The following is an 18517-nucleotide window of genomic DNA, read 5'->3' as shown; positions in this document are numbered from 1 at the left end:
TGCTAAACAATAACTGACAGCTACTGTAGGTCTGTGATGCTAAAAATACAAAGGTAACTAATTTTGGTAAAAATGTTGTTAGAATCAAATGTAAAGTCATTATTATGCCTAAACCATGCGTCTTTGAACGACAAGCAGAAAATAATTTTACCGTAGCTAATATGAACATTTCCTTTATAATTCATTTCACTGAGAATCACACTGCATTTTGTTTTGAGTACTAGATAATTTGGATGCAGACCCTGTGATTAATCTTAATTGCTACAAGGACCTATATATTATTCCCAGGCCTCACAAATTATGCCCAGCATCAATTAAATTCCTTTGGAACACATTTGTAAGCTTAATATTGCATTCTTTTACATCACTGTGAGTCCTATTCAGAATGTCTGAGGTAATGAGGTGATGAATATTCCATCTAAATTGGCAATCAAAAAGGGAGCATCGCACATTATGGGCTGTAAAATTAAACATCATTTCCACATACGTCAGAATTAAAGGTTTTATGGCTCTTTCCGTGAAAAAAAACATTTGTCACCTTTGGCAAAAAAGAATAAACTGAAAATACTTTGACAGGAATTACAATAAGACAGCTCTTTATAAAATACTTATTTCTATATAAAAACAATCAGGCGCCATTAAGAAATTACATTATATGAAGTAGAACAGACAAGAAGTATCTGTAACACTTTACAATAACTGTATTTTTAATACAGTTAGAATCAAATGTGTTTTTAATATAATTATATTTGAAGAAATAAGCAGACTCACATTTTACAAGGTAGTTAGGTTCCTGACATAGCATGTATACCCAAAATCACATATAATCAGAATACCCATCTCCATTAAACAATTAAAAACAATTCTAAGTGTATTAGTATGTCTATATGTGTAGCTTAAAATATTATGAAAACAGTAATACAGCAAATACAGTATACAAAATAAATATCAATTTTAATAATAATAAAATGCAGAGAACACAGCCAATCGATTGCTCTCACAAATAGCCTTCTTTCTGTCCTAAATTGCACTAATCAATTATTTCACTCTTAACATACATACTGTATGTGCCATCATCCCACCACTTCTTAAAAATCTCAATTTTAAGTCCAAATCAGACACTTTTTTTATTTGCCTTTCCCTTCGTACTTGGTTCTTTCACCTCCATACTGGTTTTCAGTTTATAAGCCAAATTGAGGGTGATACAACACGATAAAGGACGCATCAGTAAAGAAAGCTATACAGTAGGCTCCGTAACTAGTTCCCAAAGCACAGCTCAGGTGTCAGCCGCACCAGACTTGAATTTTTGAAATTTTTCCATTTTGGACATTTCCCTCATTGTTTGATTTTTCATTTATTTTTTGTCGGCGACTGCGTTTACAAAAATTCAGTAAAAATATTTTGCGTAAAACATGAGTCTACTGTAGTTTGCCGTAATAACCTGTGACTTTTGTGACCTTAATTAAGAGAGAAGTAGTAATTGCAACTTGAATTTAAGTCTTTTTTTTAACCTACCAAACAGAGAAAGTGATTCATGTCATCCTCCACTTCACAGCAGATTAGAAAGAGACGTGAGCAATTACTTCATCTGTTGAAATATGGGGGAACTTCTAGGCAAGATTTTTTCAAGCGCAAATCAGAATCTTGTGGGGGGAAAATAAAAGCACAATGCATAAACATTACATGGGAAACTAAATTAGCCAAATAAAAAAAACAAAATGAAAGTAAAAAAAAATAAATTTTGCAATCTAGTCCCTTCTCTCTCTTAAATGCGCTTATAAATCCTCCACAAATTTAATTTAAATTTGGGAATTTTCCCTCTTTACTCTATGAATTCAAAAACACTGATGTCTAACCAAGCCATTGAATAATGCTGTAATTGAAGTTGTGTCTTAAAACCAAAAAAAAATGTACATACAGTATACAGTAAGACACAGAACTGTATAACAGCAGTCATATCACCCTGCAACTCACAACTGGCAGCCCACTGAAGCTAAGCAGGTGTGAGCCTGGCCAGTACCTGGATGGGAGACCTCCTGGGAAAAACTAAGGTTGCTGCTGGAAGAGGTGTTAGTGGGGCCAGCAGGGGGCGCTCACCCTGCAGTCTATGTGGGTCCTAATGCCCCAGTATTGTAACGGGGACACTATACTGTAAACAGGCGCCGTCCTACGGATGAGACGTAAAACCGGGGTCCTGGCTCTCTGTGGTCATTAAAAAACCCAGGGCGTTTCTCGGAAAGAGTAGGGGTGTAATGTAGTCTTGGCCACATTTCCCATTGGCCCTTACCAATCATGGCCTCCTAATAATTCATTACTCTCCTCCCACTGATAGCTGATGTGTGGTGAGCATTCTGGCGCACTATGGCTGCCATCGCTGCACATTGGTGGTGGAGGGGAGTCCCCATTACCTGTAAAGCGCTTTTCAGTGGAGTGTCCAGAAAAGCGCTATATAAGGATAAGCAATTATTTATTATTATTATAATAACCTTAATTTGCAGTGATTTCAGATGTGCTTTTTATCATTCTAGCAAACAAATTGTAACCTACATCACGAAATGTTAAACTTCATTTGGAAACCATATAGTTTCCTTGGGTCTATCCCATGAGTCATCCATGTACAGTTTTATGCAAAAGATTGGGCACCCCTGGCCAAATTACGTTTTGTTGATTTTCTAAGTGAAAAGAAGTGAACACAACCTCCGCAGCGAATAAACTTAAAATTGACATACTGTATTTCTGCAAATTTTAATGCAGTTACTATTTATTTGCTAAATTTAATAAGTTGAAAAAAATATAACCGTAAATGTGGCTTGTGCAAAAGTGTGATCCATCCACTAGTGTTATTTTTTGTACGGTATCAGAACTTAATTGACTCGTTAGGCCTTAATTTAAGTCAGGTGATGACAAGTCCAGAGCTTCATAAATTCTCTGACTCTTCGAAACTCTCAGGGTGTTGTTCTTACACTCCACAACCATGGCCTCCTCTAAGCAGCTGTCTGAGGATCAGAAAATAAAGATTGACTCATACAAAGCAGGGGAAGGCTATAAAAAGATATCTAAACGCTTCCTGCTTGCAATTTCCACTCTCTGAAATGTCATTAAGAAATGGAAGTTAAGGGGAACTGTTGAAATCAAGACGATCTGGAAAACCAAGAAAAATCTCAGATAGAACTGCTCATAGACTGGTCAGGAATACAAAGCAAAACCCCCATATCACTGCAAAGGACCTGCAGTAGGGTTTAGCTGTCAGGGGAGTAGTGGTGCACCGGTCCACTGTACAGCCTTGCTTGCACAAACATGAACTGCATTGAAGAGTCATCAGGAGGAAACCTTAACTGCGATCTCATCACAAAAGTCAACGTCTGAAGTATGCAACAAAACACTTACTGTAGATAAGCCAGAGTCATTTTGGAACCAGGTGCTGTGGTCTAACAAAGTAAAAATCGAACTCTTTGGCTACAATCACCGAAGGTACTTTTGGAGAAAAAAAGGAGAAGCATTTGAAGAAAAGAACACCTTGCCAACTGTTAAGCATGGGGGTGGATCCATTATGTTTTGGGGCTGTGTGGCAGCCAGTGGCACAGGAAATATTGTGCGGGTAGAGGGAAGAATGGATTCTACTAAGTATCAACACATTCTGGAAGCTAATGTCCTACAGAAACTGAAGCTGAAAAGAAGTTAGACATTACAACAAGACAATGATCCAAAACATACCTCAAAATCAACCATGAACTACTTCAAGAAACAAAAGATTAAGGTTTTGGAATGGCCTTCACAGTCCCCAGACTTGAATATTATTGAAAATCTGTGGGTAGATTTCAAATATGCAGTGCATGCATATAAGAATATTTCTGAACTAGAAGTGTTCTGCAAGGAAGAGTGGGAAAAAATTCCTAAAGCACAAATAGAAAGACTGTTAGCTGGCTACAAGAAACGTTTGGAGGCTGTGATTTCTGCCAAAGGGGGTGTTACTAAGTACAGACTGATAGAGTGCCCAAACCTTTGCACATGCCACATTTACTGTTTTATTTTTTTCAATCTGTTACATTCAGCAAATAAATAGCAACTGTGCATTAAAATTTGCAGAAATATGTCAAGTTTAAGTTTGTTTGCTGCAGAGGTTGTGTTAACTTCTTTTCACTTAGAAAATCAACAAAACATGTAATTTGGCCAGGGGTGCCCAAACTTTTGCATACAACTGTATTCAAACAGCTCAAACATCATGGAACATGCATCTGTACTGTACTCTATCTGTGCAAATAATTCACAGGACACAGAATCACTATACAGCCAAGTAACAGCTGGGTATTGCTTTGAACTCGCATTGTACTGTATGTCTAAGCAACAGTGTAAGTGACCTAGTTATAAGTTTTCTAATATATTTAAGTGTTCGTATTAAGAGTACGATCCTACAGTATTTACTTCTTCATCACTGAACAGCAGAAAAAAATACTCTCTTAACATGGATAGAGATATTTCAAGTAAACCCAAGTACAAAATCTAATCTTTAATAAAAACATCATGGAAATACGTTTTATTTTTAAAAAATAAAGTAAAAGGGTATGATCACATACGTTTCAAACAAAAACATTGAGGATTTCACCGGAAATCCTGCAAAAACAAGACGATGCATTCCTATCTTGAGAAGAGACAAAAAGAATGAAACTAAAATTGAAGGTTTAATCTTGTATGTCCCAGATTTTAGCATTTAGATCACACTGAATTCTAAAATGCCAGACAGTGCCATTACCCAACACCCCTCATCCACAGACACCAGAGGTGACCTCAGAGAGTGAGAAAACGGACTCGGGACAGTAAGAACCCTCTATGTCTCACCATTATTTACAGGGGGAGGAGATGTATCCCAGCCTCTCCTAAGAGAAGTACAGTACATTCAAACATCATCATTACATAACATACATGTTGCACCTGGAAAGTGGACAGGTTTATTCCTTACTGAAAAGCAAAAGGAAAGAAGAAAAAAAGTACTTTCAGATTTGAGACTGCCTTCAGGTGTGAAGAATTGTTACCCTTCCGAATGGAACACGATTTGTTCTTCAGCAGTTTTCCAACACAGATCCCCACTCTAACCAAATTGTGTGGCAACCATGACTAAATTGTGAAAACTTTACGTTTGCTGCCCACAACACTTCAATATCCCTAGCAGCAGAAGCAGAATGGACATTGTAAAGTGCTAAAGTTTACAGAGCAACCAAAACCTCTACACATACCCAAAGACACCCCTCACGATTCCCCTTAAAATTTCAATAACCTGTAATGCCAGAACTTAACAGATAATCATAATTCTCCCTTCAATTACTTAATTCAGGAGCAGATTTACAGATTCTTGGTAATAAAGTTTCTAAAGATTCTTTTTTTCCAGTATAGACTTGATATTATTTTACATAATTCGATATTTATTATTTAATTAGGTTTCAAATTTCTTAATTAGGAAAGTAATGCCTAACAAGAATACCAGTTTTTTCATGGGTTTCATGCTGCTGTACATCACTATCTAACCCGCAACTCTCCACCTTAAAAACACTGCAGTAAGAAGACTGCCGAAACAAGTCATTCTGCTATTATTATTTATGAGCATGAAAAAAAGAGTGCAGGAGCTTTAGGTCTGAGAACATGAAACGGTCTGTGGAGAATGTAAACGACACTGTAATGTGAATCCAGTTCATCTGGCCTTTTGCCACTCACTGTGCTGTGCACAGGACACAAGCCCTTATTTATTGCACTTCATCAGTACTGCTGTTTCCATAGCAAACCAATAATGCATGGAATATCTGGAGAATGTTGTCCAAGGATATTATCATAAATTAGAAATACAAACTCAATTTATTTTCAGAGCTATTTTTCTATGACCTTCTCAGTTCCTCCCAGACTTACATCTCCCTTGAATAGGGCAAAGGCAGTAATATTAAGAAATAGTGAAAATCAATCCACACTAAATTATATATAACATATATGTGCATACATATATATTGACATATACTGTATATACACATTTAAATATTTTAAACATATAGACTAAAAAAATGCTCACAAATATTTCAATTTTAATGGTAAAAGCACAGACAAAAATACGTTTCAGAAGTATCAGGGACAGGGGCTAATAAACTTTCATGTTTAATCTAAGTAGAAGATATGCACTGGGTTTTTAAAATAATGCCATTCCTACTGTAATTGCTTGTTAAAATGCTTTGAGGGCTTCAGTCATTTTAGTAAGAATGACTAATGAAGATCGATGTAAGCATTTAAATTAGTATACCAAATATTAAATCATGATCATTATAGTAATTATTTATTTGTTTGACTGATACCTTTATCCAAAGGAACTTCTATTTGCAACCTGCTGTTTGTCCAGCTGGGCATTTTACTAAAGTATAATAATTTGAACTCACAAGCCCAGAGACCTAACCAGTACTCCACATTGCTAGCCAATGAGAAAAGATTTAAAGCAGGAGATGAATCAGGGTTTCCCACAGGAAAAAAGCTTAGGCCAACAGCTAACAGCTAGATTACTAGCTTGTGAGCTACAGTAAATAGCTATCATATTATTGTAACTAAGCATTATTGTCCTAAATAAGATGTTATCTGAGCACAACAACTATTTTGATTTCATAGGATTCATCAAAGACATAGGTTACTCATGATGCTCCCCTAAAAAGAGTTTTCTGCTTGAAACTTGTTGCTATTTGTTACTTTCTGTAGGCATCTAGACAAATTGTGTTCTTGTTGCTATTGAGTGGCTGTTTATTATTTTGTGCTTATTGAGGCAATAAGTCTTTTTTCACTTTGAAAATTAATTGGCAAGGGACAGTATGTCTGTCACCTCAACGATTCAGCTGCGAGAAAGCCCTGTGCTGTTTTTTCTTTGTCAATTACTAACAGAGCTCTCAAGGGTCGAAAACCCTAATATGTGAGATTTTTAATAAAAAATAGTGATGGCATACAATTTGAATTGATGTGTTCTTCCATTGATGTGCAAAAAAAGACACTGGTCAATTGCTTAACAGAATTACGAGTCTCTACAACATCTAAACATTTTATGTTCCATACTTCATTATTTTAACCAACCTAAACTTGATCCAAATATGTTAAGTTTGGTTCCAATGCATGAGACTACAAAACACTATTTCAATATAGATTCTGGTGTACATTTTGTAATCATTCATGCATTTGTTTGGCCAGGCGCTGCCGATTTTTGACCAGTAGGCCCAACTGGCCTGTATACAACTGTGACAAACCCTGTAAATACTGAAATACTGATATTTTCTTACATGTTGCAGAGCTATTATGTGCACATAGTATGCAAGCAAACAGCATCATTCCTACCCAACGGAAATTCCATTTCATGATGCTTCAATTTGGAGTTGTTATCCATTCGTTCATTTTACTTTTCATCTCTATACATTTCATCCATTAAACAACATAGAGAGCAAAAGCTCATTCTGTGACACGACACACAGTCTTCTTACCTGAGAAAGCATTACTGTAGTATCTGGAAAGGGTCTGCATGATGTCCTTGGAGTGCTGTGTCCAGGGAGCAATCTTTCGGTAGGTCTTCACCCTGTGGACAAGCTGAGAGCCCCCATACTGCAGAGACAGAGTGTCCCCATGGTCTTCATAGAGCTCCTCAAACAATCTAAACAAGCACACATCACACAAGCTTTCAGTACATTGTAAGAAACTTCATTTTTTAAATTCTTATTAAAAAATAGCTTAGCACAAATTCCTTTTCCTGGGTGGCCTCTATGAACTTGAACAGCATTCTTTCTTATTTAAACAGATTACTGGACACATTCCATAATAATGTGTGACTTTGCAAAATCAGCTTTTGAACCTACACACTTGATCAAATTTCTGTTAAACGACTGTTGTATTTAACATCTAAGTGCCTTTGATGTTTTAATAGATAGATAACTTATTTATAAAGTACAAATATATATATCTACACATACTTAAGTTAAAATAAAATTAATATTTATATTTAACTTTACTGTAACACTAATATTTTCCATTATTTATATAAATTCTGATACTTGTCAGTGATTCTTTGGATGGTATGTACTATATTCCTTCATAGCACATTATTTTGATCTTTATAGCATGGCTATGGTAACTTTACTTAAAATAAATAACTAATTTTATTGAACACTGACCATTTTGTAACTGACAATTACAGTTACAGCTTGGCTTAAGGCAGCAGCTCCTGTCCTGCACAGGGGGAATGAGGATGGCCAGACAAGCTCCTCTGACCCCTCTGCTCACATACCACAGACTACCAACTCCACAGCGCCTTACAGGAGAGCGTCTGTCACTCATGTTCCTGCGAGCGCCCACCAGCACATGGCCGGAGTCCCTGCTGGGCTGAGAGAGCCCTGGTGGATTGGCCACAACCCTACACCCAGGGGTGCTTTGCTCATTGAGCACACATGGGAAGCCTGGTCACAGTCAGCCAGAGAGACTGACCCAGGCTTGAACACGCACCCTTTGCAAAGACAGCTTTCTAAAGAACAGACACGTAAACCTCATGCAAAAAGAAAAAGCCAGTGTGACTAAATAAACAATCAATATTACCTTAACCTACAGTAACACTTCACACTGGGAGTCTAGACTCTTCAAATTCCCATACAGAAGTTCTTCAGGTATAAACCAATTGAGGCCAAAGGCTGATCTAAGGGTCAGGATTGCTGCAGCTGCTTGTGGAGTACTGGGTCCACTAAGAGCTGTTTCTTTCTCTTGTTTTTGAAATTATAAAACTTAATTACTTGCTTTATTTTTCTCCACATTTCCACATGAAGCCTGAAACATGTACAGACAATCCAACAGCATAGGAATTTGGCAAAATAAAATTCTGTTCTGCCTAGGTTTTAAAGAATTACCTGACACAGTCCGTATCAAACTGTAATTTAGGCTTGTCAATCATGCCTAAAGCATACAGCTGATAGGCCAAAGCACACTTCCCAACCATGAACTGGGCTGTGTTTGTACGGTCCAAACAGTCCACACAGTTGGTCCGTAAGACGCCAGTCTGTTCCAAAGATCAGAGAAGGGAGAAGAAAGGTTTATTATTCCAAATACCATAAAACAGAGATAACCCATTAACTTGACATAACAGAAAGAAAAAACACTAAAATACAAGATGGTAATTAATGTATTGTTTAATATTATAAATACGAATTTTAAGTAAATCTGATTAAAAGAGGATTTGTAATAAAATGCTTATTCTTGCTTGTCTAACTGGCTTAAATTCAGTTTTACAAAAAAATGCATAAATAGTACAGTATGTGAGCACTGACAGATTGTTTTACTGTACCTGCATGCACCCACTGGCTGTGACATATCCTCCCAGATCACCCCACCTAATCAAAAAGAAGATCTTTACCCAACACAACCAGTTATGTGTTTCAGTAAGAGTCTTATTTCAAGCATCCATTTTCAAAACTAAATCAAAAGAGCTACTGTAAATAATAATTTCAGTCACCCTGCACAACACAGATAAAGTGACAATATCTTTTACCAGCAATTAAATACTTTTGTGTATTTCTGAATACATTCTGAATACATACATTCAATATTTCTGAATAGATCAACTCAATACCAACAAAGGCTGGGAATGCAAATCATATGAATGCGAATTACACAAAAGAGATTCACAAAATTATTTCATAATATTCACATTCAATATAGGCCAATTGATGACCAAAGGACATGCGTAGCCATGTCAAATATGCATAATTATATTTGTGCATTAACACAAGTAATTCAACAAGTTTAAAAATATTTTTCTGAAGTCACAGAAGTTGTATTGGTTTGTTCTGAAATGTTAATGGAGCAATACTAATTTTCCCAATTATGCATGGCACAGAACCCAGAGCAAACATTTGGCCTAACATGTACAGTTAACTGGACAGAATTCATTTATCAGTTCATCATTCCTTTTCTTTACTTTTTATTTAACAATGAAAGGATTTACAGATAGAATATATACAAAATAAAATAATTTGCTACCTTCATATTTCATTTTACAATTATGTTTTTTATATATTTAACTATTTACATTATACCAGCATACATGTCAGTTAGCTTATAGAAATAAAGTCAGCAAAAACACATCACACAACCAGCAATCCAGACAAGAGATTACTTCATCTTCTTTCACAGAACAAAATCAGGTCTCAATGGGGTCACAATCCCAATCCAGGCTGTAACATCAGAGAAAAGTTGATCTTTTCTGTTATATAAATATCCTTTACAACTTTGATCCATTGTTCTGGTGTTGGGGGCTAGGTCTATCAATCTTTGAAACACTTTACCTTTCATCAGGCCTCAGGGTATGGCAGTAGAAATCTGGGCGATTGACAAAGAACCCCGTTCTTTTGACAACATTTTCTGCGATCAAGCTGAGCCGGTCCAAAACATTACACAGTTTGCTAATGAAAAAGGGGACATTTTAGCAATGCTGTAAAGCTGAAAAAAAACATTTATTGAGCTGTCCTACTGATGGTGTCAATTTTATTTTTTTGCACTGTTATTTCAATAATAAGTAAGAATAAGTGATGCTTCACTGGGCAATATCGCTCTGATTTAATGGGCATAATGAAATTAACTTGGTAGCTCACACACACATCCCACTTCTCTTAATCAGCTGCAAGCCAATGGACCCAACTCGTGACGGTCGCCAAGACAGATGGCCAGAAACAAGGACTTCAAATTAGATTTAATAAATCCTTTAACTCACTAAAAATCAAAGTAGCACAATCTTCTTCAGGCAATCCAAAGATGTTAATATTTCTTTCACACACAGGACTACTTACAATTATGGATTGTTCAGAACCTAAATTTTATTCAGTGGGGTTTCATAGACATTTTTCAAACGTATGCTTCATCTTAAGAACATGGCTTAATACACATCCTCTTGAAAGAAAGTTTTGTAAGATAATGTCATGGAGATAATTCAGTGTCAAAGCTGTTTCTCTATTCTACAGACTCAAATGAAGAAGAAAACTTCTTGGTTCTCATATAATAGTGGTACTTCTCACACTTTCTCAAGTTTGATAGTGACCATTCACTTAGTAACTACTGAAAATACAAAACAAGAATTTAGAAAGTGCAATAGAAATAGTGCAACAAGCAATTTCATATATTCAAATATTTAAATATAAATTACCTGATTAATAAAATAAAGCATTAAATAATTATAATAATGTAACAATTATTAATACATAATAAAGCAATTTCAAAAGTATCTATGGGAACTGTGATGCCAAGTGCCTACCTCTTGGTGTACCTCGCCATGTCCCAGGCAATGTAATCAATGCAGTGCTCAGGGGGAAGGAACTGGTTGAGGTTCAGGATGGCTGGATAGAGCTCCTCACTCAGAATCTTTTCATGCTTCCTCTTCTCCCGCTTCTAAATCGCACACGCAGACATCATCGATCACTTGTGATCAGCTAGTTCATAGCAATCAGGAAACGATCTGCCACTGGGTTTTCATGAAAGCTTTATGCTGGAAACACTGTTTGTTCTGTGGTTGTCCCAACACTGGCATTCACGAGATCACATCAACTGAATTTTTAAGGGGAACATAAACTAGATCCTCCAACAATGGTATTTTTGACAATTTCAAGATAAGAATATAGTAGAATACTGAAATAATTATTTACCTAACTAAAGCATAACTTGACTTTATAAGGGCAGAACCAACTGAAAAGGAACGATGGCACAAAGTGGGATACTCATGATGCATCCTTTCTCGAGCGCGGTACCCGTACATCAGCATTGCAAAGGCTAACCTCACAAACCCTGTTAAGAGTTTCCAAGAATACAACTTTTGTTTTTGTAAAATATAAAGGTTTTGCATCCTTTTATGTATGATAAATTTATTAGATATGTAGCTGAAATATACAGTAACTGGAGATTTTGAAACTGGGCTTTTCTTTACGTGGGGAAGATGAAAGTTTCTGCTTTTCAACAAGGAGTGGTCTGCCTTATAATGCACAGAGTTTTCTAGAGATAAAGCCTGTTTGATTTGCTCAATGATTTTAACCAAGGCGACTTACATTTGTACCCATTTATACAACTGGGGATTTTACTGGAGCAATGCACAACAGTATAACATACCGTACAGGGCCCTGTACTGTAAAAGTATCCAGACATATGCACAGTTTTCACATGTTGTTACTATAAAGCTTGCACTCATCACACTCTGACATAGCAATTAATATTTGTTATATACACACAACGTTAACTTTGCTCAAGGGTACAACAGCAGAGTCCCAAATGGTATTTGAACCCTCAACCTTGCAGTTACAAGTATATGTTACCTTGTCTGCTAAATTAATAAACTTGGACTAAAACAGATCGTCCTTGATGTGTGTGTCTCTCTCTCTAAAATTCCTTTTCAAGATGAAAGACAAGCACTTCAAAGTCCTCCACGTTCCATTCCATGCTTCACAATAACAAAACAACTCTGCTTATTACCCACACACAAAAAAGAAAAGAACCTATTAAACCTTTCAGTCAAAAGCAAAGCTGTTTACTTCCAATTCGCATTTAGTAGTCTGACATTTAATGTGCAGGTCTGGACATCAATCCCATGTGTCACACAGCTGCTGCTGCAATGCATGGAGTTGTGAAGTGTTTGAAAGTCTGCAGTTTCAGAAGTTACACACCTGACACGTGCCTGAGGGTCAGCACTGTCTTTATTAAGGAATGCCTCCCACATTAGCATGAGCCATGAGCACAGGAAGCCCCACGGCCATGAAGGAGTAAAAAGCTTGCAATTAATATTTTAATCAGCACTCAGAGAAAATTACTGCAGATAAATTACACCGTCCTTCACAGCTAGAGAAAAGAAGATGGGCATCTACATTTTTAACAAAGCAATTTCCACACAATAGCATCCTGTGGGAATATAATTTGTGTGTATGCCAAGCCATGTGAAGCTTTTCTGCTGCTTTGTCACAAATGGTCTATTACTATACTATTTACTATCCCCCATCACTTTGCTTTTTCAAAAAGGTCTCACACATACCAGCTTGATACCGTTTTCTATTTAAAACACTAGTGTCTCTGTTGTGTGTGGCCAACAGGTTGAGGCAGCTTTGTGAACAAGAAGTAATTATTGTTTTACGAGTATTTTATTTTTCCACGCAACTAGTCTTCAACAGAAGCCCCCACCCCAGCCCTGAGTCACATGGCCGGGCCTTGTGAATCAGCAGAATCCACTGAATAGCCATCGTGTTTCACACCTTGTGAGCGTCCACGTGAGCACATTCATCAGAAATCCCAAATGTCACACTGCAGCATTTGCAACAGCATGTGAATATTGACAAGCTAAATCTGTGTATGTTTTGCTTTGGATCTCTTTCAAGATGACTGATAGCAATCTCTGAAATCAGAATATTCCACTTCTTGTTCAGTCTGCTATAGCTACCATTTTTTACAAAAAAAGTTGGGATTTACAAAGGTGGTTTGTCATTAAAGTTACATTTTATATTAGTTTTAGAATGTTTTTCTACATGTCTTATAGGCAGAGTAAGCAATGGAATCCATTCTTTTTCACAGGATAAATGCAATACTGTATATCAATATGTGAAATATTCAGCTGAATATACAACCTACAAACTTAAATATGAACTTCAAACATAATGATCAAAACTAAGAATAACAACTGAAACACATCTTTAATGCACATAGAGGTTCAAAACATATTTCAGTTGCAATAAAGAGATTCAAGACAATTATGAGTTGTCTTCCACTCTATTCAAGAGGGTAAAAAAAAAGCTATAATATAAAGTATACTTTGTTGTATACAGTATCTAACCACTAAGTTTAAAATCACTGAAAGAAAAAAAGAGATAACACTGCTATTAAAATAACAATCAATGCACATAAAGGAGAATATTCTGCTCTCTACCCCCGGTGTATGGAAGACTGTTAAAGAATCGTTAGAAGTGAATCGAGCATAAATTAAACTGCAGTGTATGTTTTTTTTTTATGAGTGAGAGTCTTTAAAAACAAGGCCTGTTTTAAGAAAACTTTACAGTTTGAATCATGGAAGGTAAGAAAGGGAAAAACCTATTTGCCAACAAAAAGTCTGGAAAATCACAAATACCTAGATGAGAATGGAGCAATCAGACTCATGCAGAGTGCGTGATGAACTGCTTCCTCAGGCCCTATTACACCTCAGGAGAGCATGTAAGTACACAGACTACACTGCACTTGCACTGGTAGTGACAGTTCTGGAGATACTGTATCTGGAATACACTGAATAAACTGAAAATCATCATTACATACTGATATAAATGCAAATTGATTAATAAATATTTTTTTTCTAACAAAAACAGAAAAGGTGAGGTGATTGCAAGCATTTTTCATTAAAAATGCCCAACTTGTAACAGCAATAAAAAATACGGTAAATATGCCCTAAGCATCCTGTTTACCAACATTAGTGGTGTGTCACTGGTTTTGTCCCATTCAGCCTTAATCAGGTCCATTTCTACATTTACATTTATGCAGTAATTTGATTGTAACTTTCTTTTTCTTACACCTCTATTCATCTCTCCCCATTACATTTCCAAGTTCAGCCAGCTGGGGACATTAATTTTACTGCGCGCTGTGTTGTTCATCTTTCTAATTTAAGTAATTTAGGTTTAGTCAGGCTGTGTGATTATGTTCATTATCTTGTAAAAAAACAAAAACTTCAACCAATCTCACCTTTCTGGTAGTGTTGCTTAATGCTGAAGAACAAAATTATATTTTTCTTCTTCTACACATATTTTCTATACCTTTCATCTGCATAAGGTTATCAATGCCAAATGTTTTTTTTTTATACATATAATTAACAAATGCCAAAGATCTCCATGTTCAAATAATACTCTGGCAAACTCTCATGTTTTCCTTCACATTGTATTTCCTCTTCAGGCTGAAAACATTAAACAAGGTTAAATTTGTCCATAATATTCTTCTTAACTATTGACATCCTCTATGGTTTAATGCCTATTCTAGGCATTGCTGATGACATTCTCTTTTTAGGAAAAGGAAAAAAGAGATTTTCACAGTAAAACTTTACTCATTAAATTAGCCTCTTGAAGATTTTTCCTTTTTATATATGAGCCTTCTTTCGACCTTATTTATAATACCATGTAGTTGCTATGCCCTGGTGAGCCAGAGCTCGCAGATCTCAGTCTCCTCGGAAAGCGGGCGCATTTTCCAAATACCTCCCGGGGCTGTTTGGACTCGTTCAGGCCAACTGTCCCAACAACCTTCCTCCCATTAACCGGTGCTTATCCCATCAAGTTCAGGATAAAGACCTGCTCTGCCAGCAATCTGGGGTAGTGCTCTCAGCATTACTAACCTGCGCCTCACAAGGACACTCAGCTCGAATCTTTCTGTCTGTCAGAGTTTAACTTGTCTCAGCTGGTACAGGTTCTCAAGGTGGTTTCACATTCTAGCATGGAAAGAATCCAAAATGAACATGTTCACATCCGTGCTAATTGGCACTCTTTACGGACCAGCCTTTACAAAACATTTGTACTTGTAATCACAACTTCATTAGAAACGCAGGCAATGCTGTAGCCCAAGGAACTTGCCAGTCTAATTATCTAAAACATAAAAAGATAATTAGCAAAAGAAATGGACGCTACATTTAAGGAGTCCAAAATAAAGATTTCCAAGTTCTAACCGAGACACAGTCATATTTTATACAAGCAATAGAAGACATCTGCCTGGGACAGAAAGGCAACACTGAGTACAATACCTTAACGAGATTGAGAATGATGATAGGAGAGCCAAACCTCTGGAACATCTGATCAAAGTGAAGAGCTGCTACATGTGCATAAGGGTCTGCTTGGTCCACTGGAAGACGAGAAGAAATAATAGGTGACCTGAGCACGACACAACAAACAAATCCAGCCCCTACTAAGACTATAGAAAACTCGCCCTGCTCTCTAAATCCTTAAGTCAACTAAAGGAAGAAGGTTCGCAAGTGAGGACCTTCAAAGCCAACAGAGGGAACTGGTGTCACAACTCAGTCACTGTTTTGCAAAGTCTCTGCCTAACCCTGGCCATTCAGTCCAAACTCCTAACCACTGGAGTGATGAGTAATGGTTCACCAGCACTTGGGGAAGTCTGAAGTGCTTTTAAAGGGGAACTGCAGTGCCGATTTCTGAGACCCTTTATTAAAGCTCAGTGACAAAATAAATCCATTGATGGTACAGAAAAATTTTACAAATTTCAAGTTAAGTTCAAAATCATTAAATGTGTGAAAGTACTGTAAGTCGCCATGTTGTCGCAAACTCCTGGTCTTGCCATGTGTTAGAGCGAGAGTTCGCGAGAACTGGAAGTTTTGTTGCCTTGTTTTGAATTGCAGTATATAGTGCTGCATGTACCTGGAAATTATTTATATTTTTTATGAACAGTGGACGTTTTACAAGTCACCATGTACAGTACTGTACATTTTATTTTCATTGTGGTTTGAAATGCACTCATCAATGCTGATTCTTTCTAACCCCGAAATATAAAAATAGCCTTGCAGTTCCCCTTTAAATGAAAGAACAATCTGAACAGATATATATTTAACCAATTATGTCTATTTGTCCTATTTTTAAATTCATTTTTTCTTTCCCAATTTTGATTTAAAATTTCACATTTTTTAGGACACATTTTTGGTCCTAGATTTTTTTATTCAACAAAGAAAACACAAATTTTCGAGAAGCACCAATTTTCTTCACTGATGATCTCAGAAGTAAATGGTCTAAGAAATGTAGGCCACTGGGCATAAAAAGCTACTTGCCAATTTTCAAGCATACCAATTGTTAGTCATTTCAATGGTACATCGATTTGGCTATTCAGGTAAATAATAATGATCTCCAGTATTCTTAACTATATTTCAAGAACAACCTGATTACCTTTTTGTATTAAATGTATGAGTCTACAATTAGGATAATCAGATGTACAGTATTTCTGTTTTGACATACAACAATGCAGTCACCTACTTCTTCCATTTAAAGCCCACTTATTTTCAAAATCGTCTTGCATAACATACATAATTAGTAAGGAATATGAACTTCTGATCCTAAAAGATTACTCAAAGCAATATAAACCAGATTGACCTACTTTTTTAATTAAAACTCATTAGTTGTCAGACCTCACATAAGAGCCATATAAATGTACTGATAACCATTGCATATCTAATACATGATGGGCCGAGAGTGAGAGCTGATGTGCATAAAAGCAGATAATTAATTTCTGGGAGAGATAGGCATACTAGATTCTACAGAAAGAGGTGAAATACATCTCAAGACAGCCTCTGTAAACAAACATTTAATTAAATGTAATAATAATAATAAACTTTATTTTATATAACGCCTTTAAAGGTGGCTTCTCAAAGCGCTTTACAGAATGAGAACAACAATAAATAAAAAGAATACACAAGATAAAACACAATTACAATATACTGTACAGAGGAGACCGTGGATGGTGGTACTAGGAAAAGCAGATGGGTAAAGAATGGAACCAGTTAAGTAAAGGCTCTTCTAATGAAGAAGGTTTTGAGTCTGGATTTGAAGGAGTTTAGAAAAGGTGACTCTATGACATCCTTGGGCAGAGAGTTCCAGAGCTTGGGGGCATAACAGGAGAAGACCCTGTCACCCATACAATGTAGATGAGCTTGGGGGACAGTAAGGTGAGCAGAATTAGAAGAGCGAAGGTTGTGAGGTGGGGAGTAGGGCGATAATAGTTCAGACAGGTACTGAGGTGCCATACCATGCAGAGCCTTATAGGTGAGCATGAGGATTTTAAAGTCCACACGGAATTTGACAGGAAGCCAGTGCAAGGACTCCAGGACAGGAGTAATGTGATCACTTGCACTAGACCTGGTCAGGATCCTGGCTGCTGAATTGTGGACATACTGCAGTTTGTTCTAAGTAGATTTAGATACCCCAGCGAGTAGAGCATTACAGTGCTCTACAGCATTACAGCATTACAAATGTATTGTTGCTGGTTTTGAGGTTAATGTTAAATGTTAACTAAATGTTTAGCTAACCTGAACTTACCCAATATTTAATCAAACTACAAAAAAAACTACAGGTTATAGGCAAGAGCAATCAGTGATTATCTGCAAAATGAAAATGAATGAAATGTGCAATTATAGGGGCTGAGGCCGATTGCAGGGGGAATAAACTTACAGGTTCTGGTAAGTTGTGTGATTCTTGTATGAGCAGTGTGTAATGATTATATATGTGTTGGTGTTTTTTATGTTTAGTTACATTTATTTTTAAAGTCATGCTTACTTGTAAGAGAGATAAGATCACTTTATTGGCCATATATAGTACTGTACAATTTCTTGTATTAGGAATTTTAATTTTTTCGCATAACCCAACTTATTCTCCATGAGACACACAGACAGGGAGAGAAGCTTGGGGTCAGTGCGCAGGGTCAGCCATTTATACGGCGCCCCTGGAGCAGTTGGGGTTAAGGGCCTTGCTCAGGGGCCCAACGG

At 36.6% G+C, this 18517-nt stretch overlaps 1 protein-coding gene across 1 annotated transcript in view; it reads right to left on the bottom strand.

The window, feature by feature from the left end:
* fig4a (FIG4 phosphoinositide 5-phosphatase a) overlaps positions 1-18517 on the bottom strand; it is an 88711-nt gene that overhangs the window by 43965 nt on the left and 26229 nt on the right. Inside the window, exons 11-16 of the mRNA XM_088908826.1 lie at positions 15776-15873; positions 11291-11424; positions 10329-10445; positions 9329-9374; positions 8895-9043; positions 7488-7654 (exon numbers count right to left, since the gene is read on the bottom strand). Coding sequence (XP_088764952.1) covers positions 7488-7654; positions 8895-9043; positions 9329-9374; positions 10329-10445; positions 11291-11424; positions 15776-15873 — 711 coding nt within the window. The remainder of the gene's footprint in view (positions 1-7487; positions 7655-8894; positions 9044-9328; positions 9375-10328; positions 10446-11290; positions 11425-15775; positions 15874-18517) is intronic.

Source organism: Atractosteus spatula, chromosome 2, assembly GCF_055471065.1.
Source record: "Atractosteus spatula isolate fAtrSpa1 chromosome 2, fAtrSpa1.hap1, whole genome shotgun sequence".
NCBI classification, from domain to species: Eukaryota; Metazoa; Chordata; class Actinopteri; order Semionotiformes; family Lepisosteidae; genus Atractosteus; species Atractosteus spatula.
The sequence above is the reverse complement of the archived record's forward strand: the minus strand, read 5'-3'. Positions and strand labels throughout refer to the sequence as shown.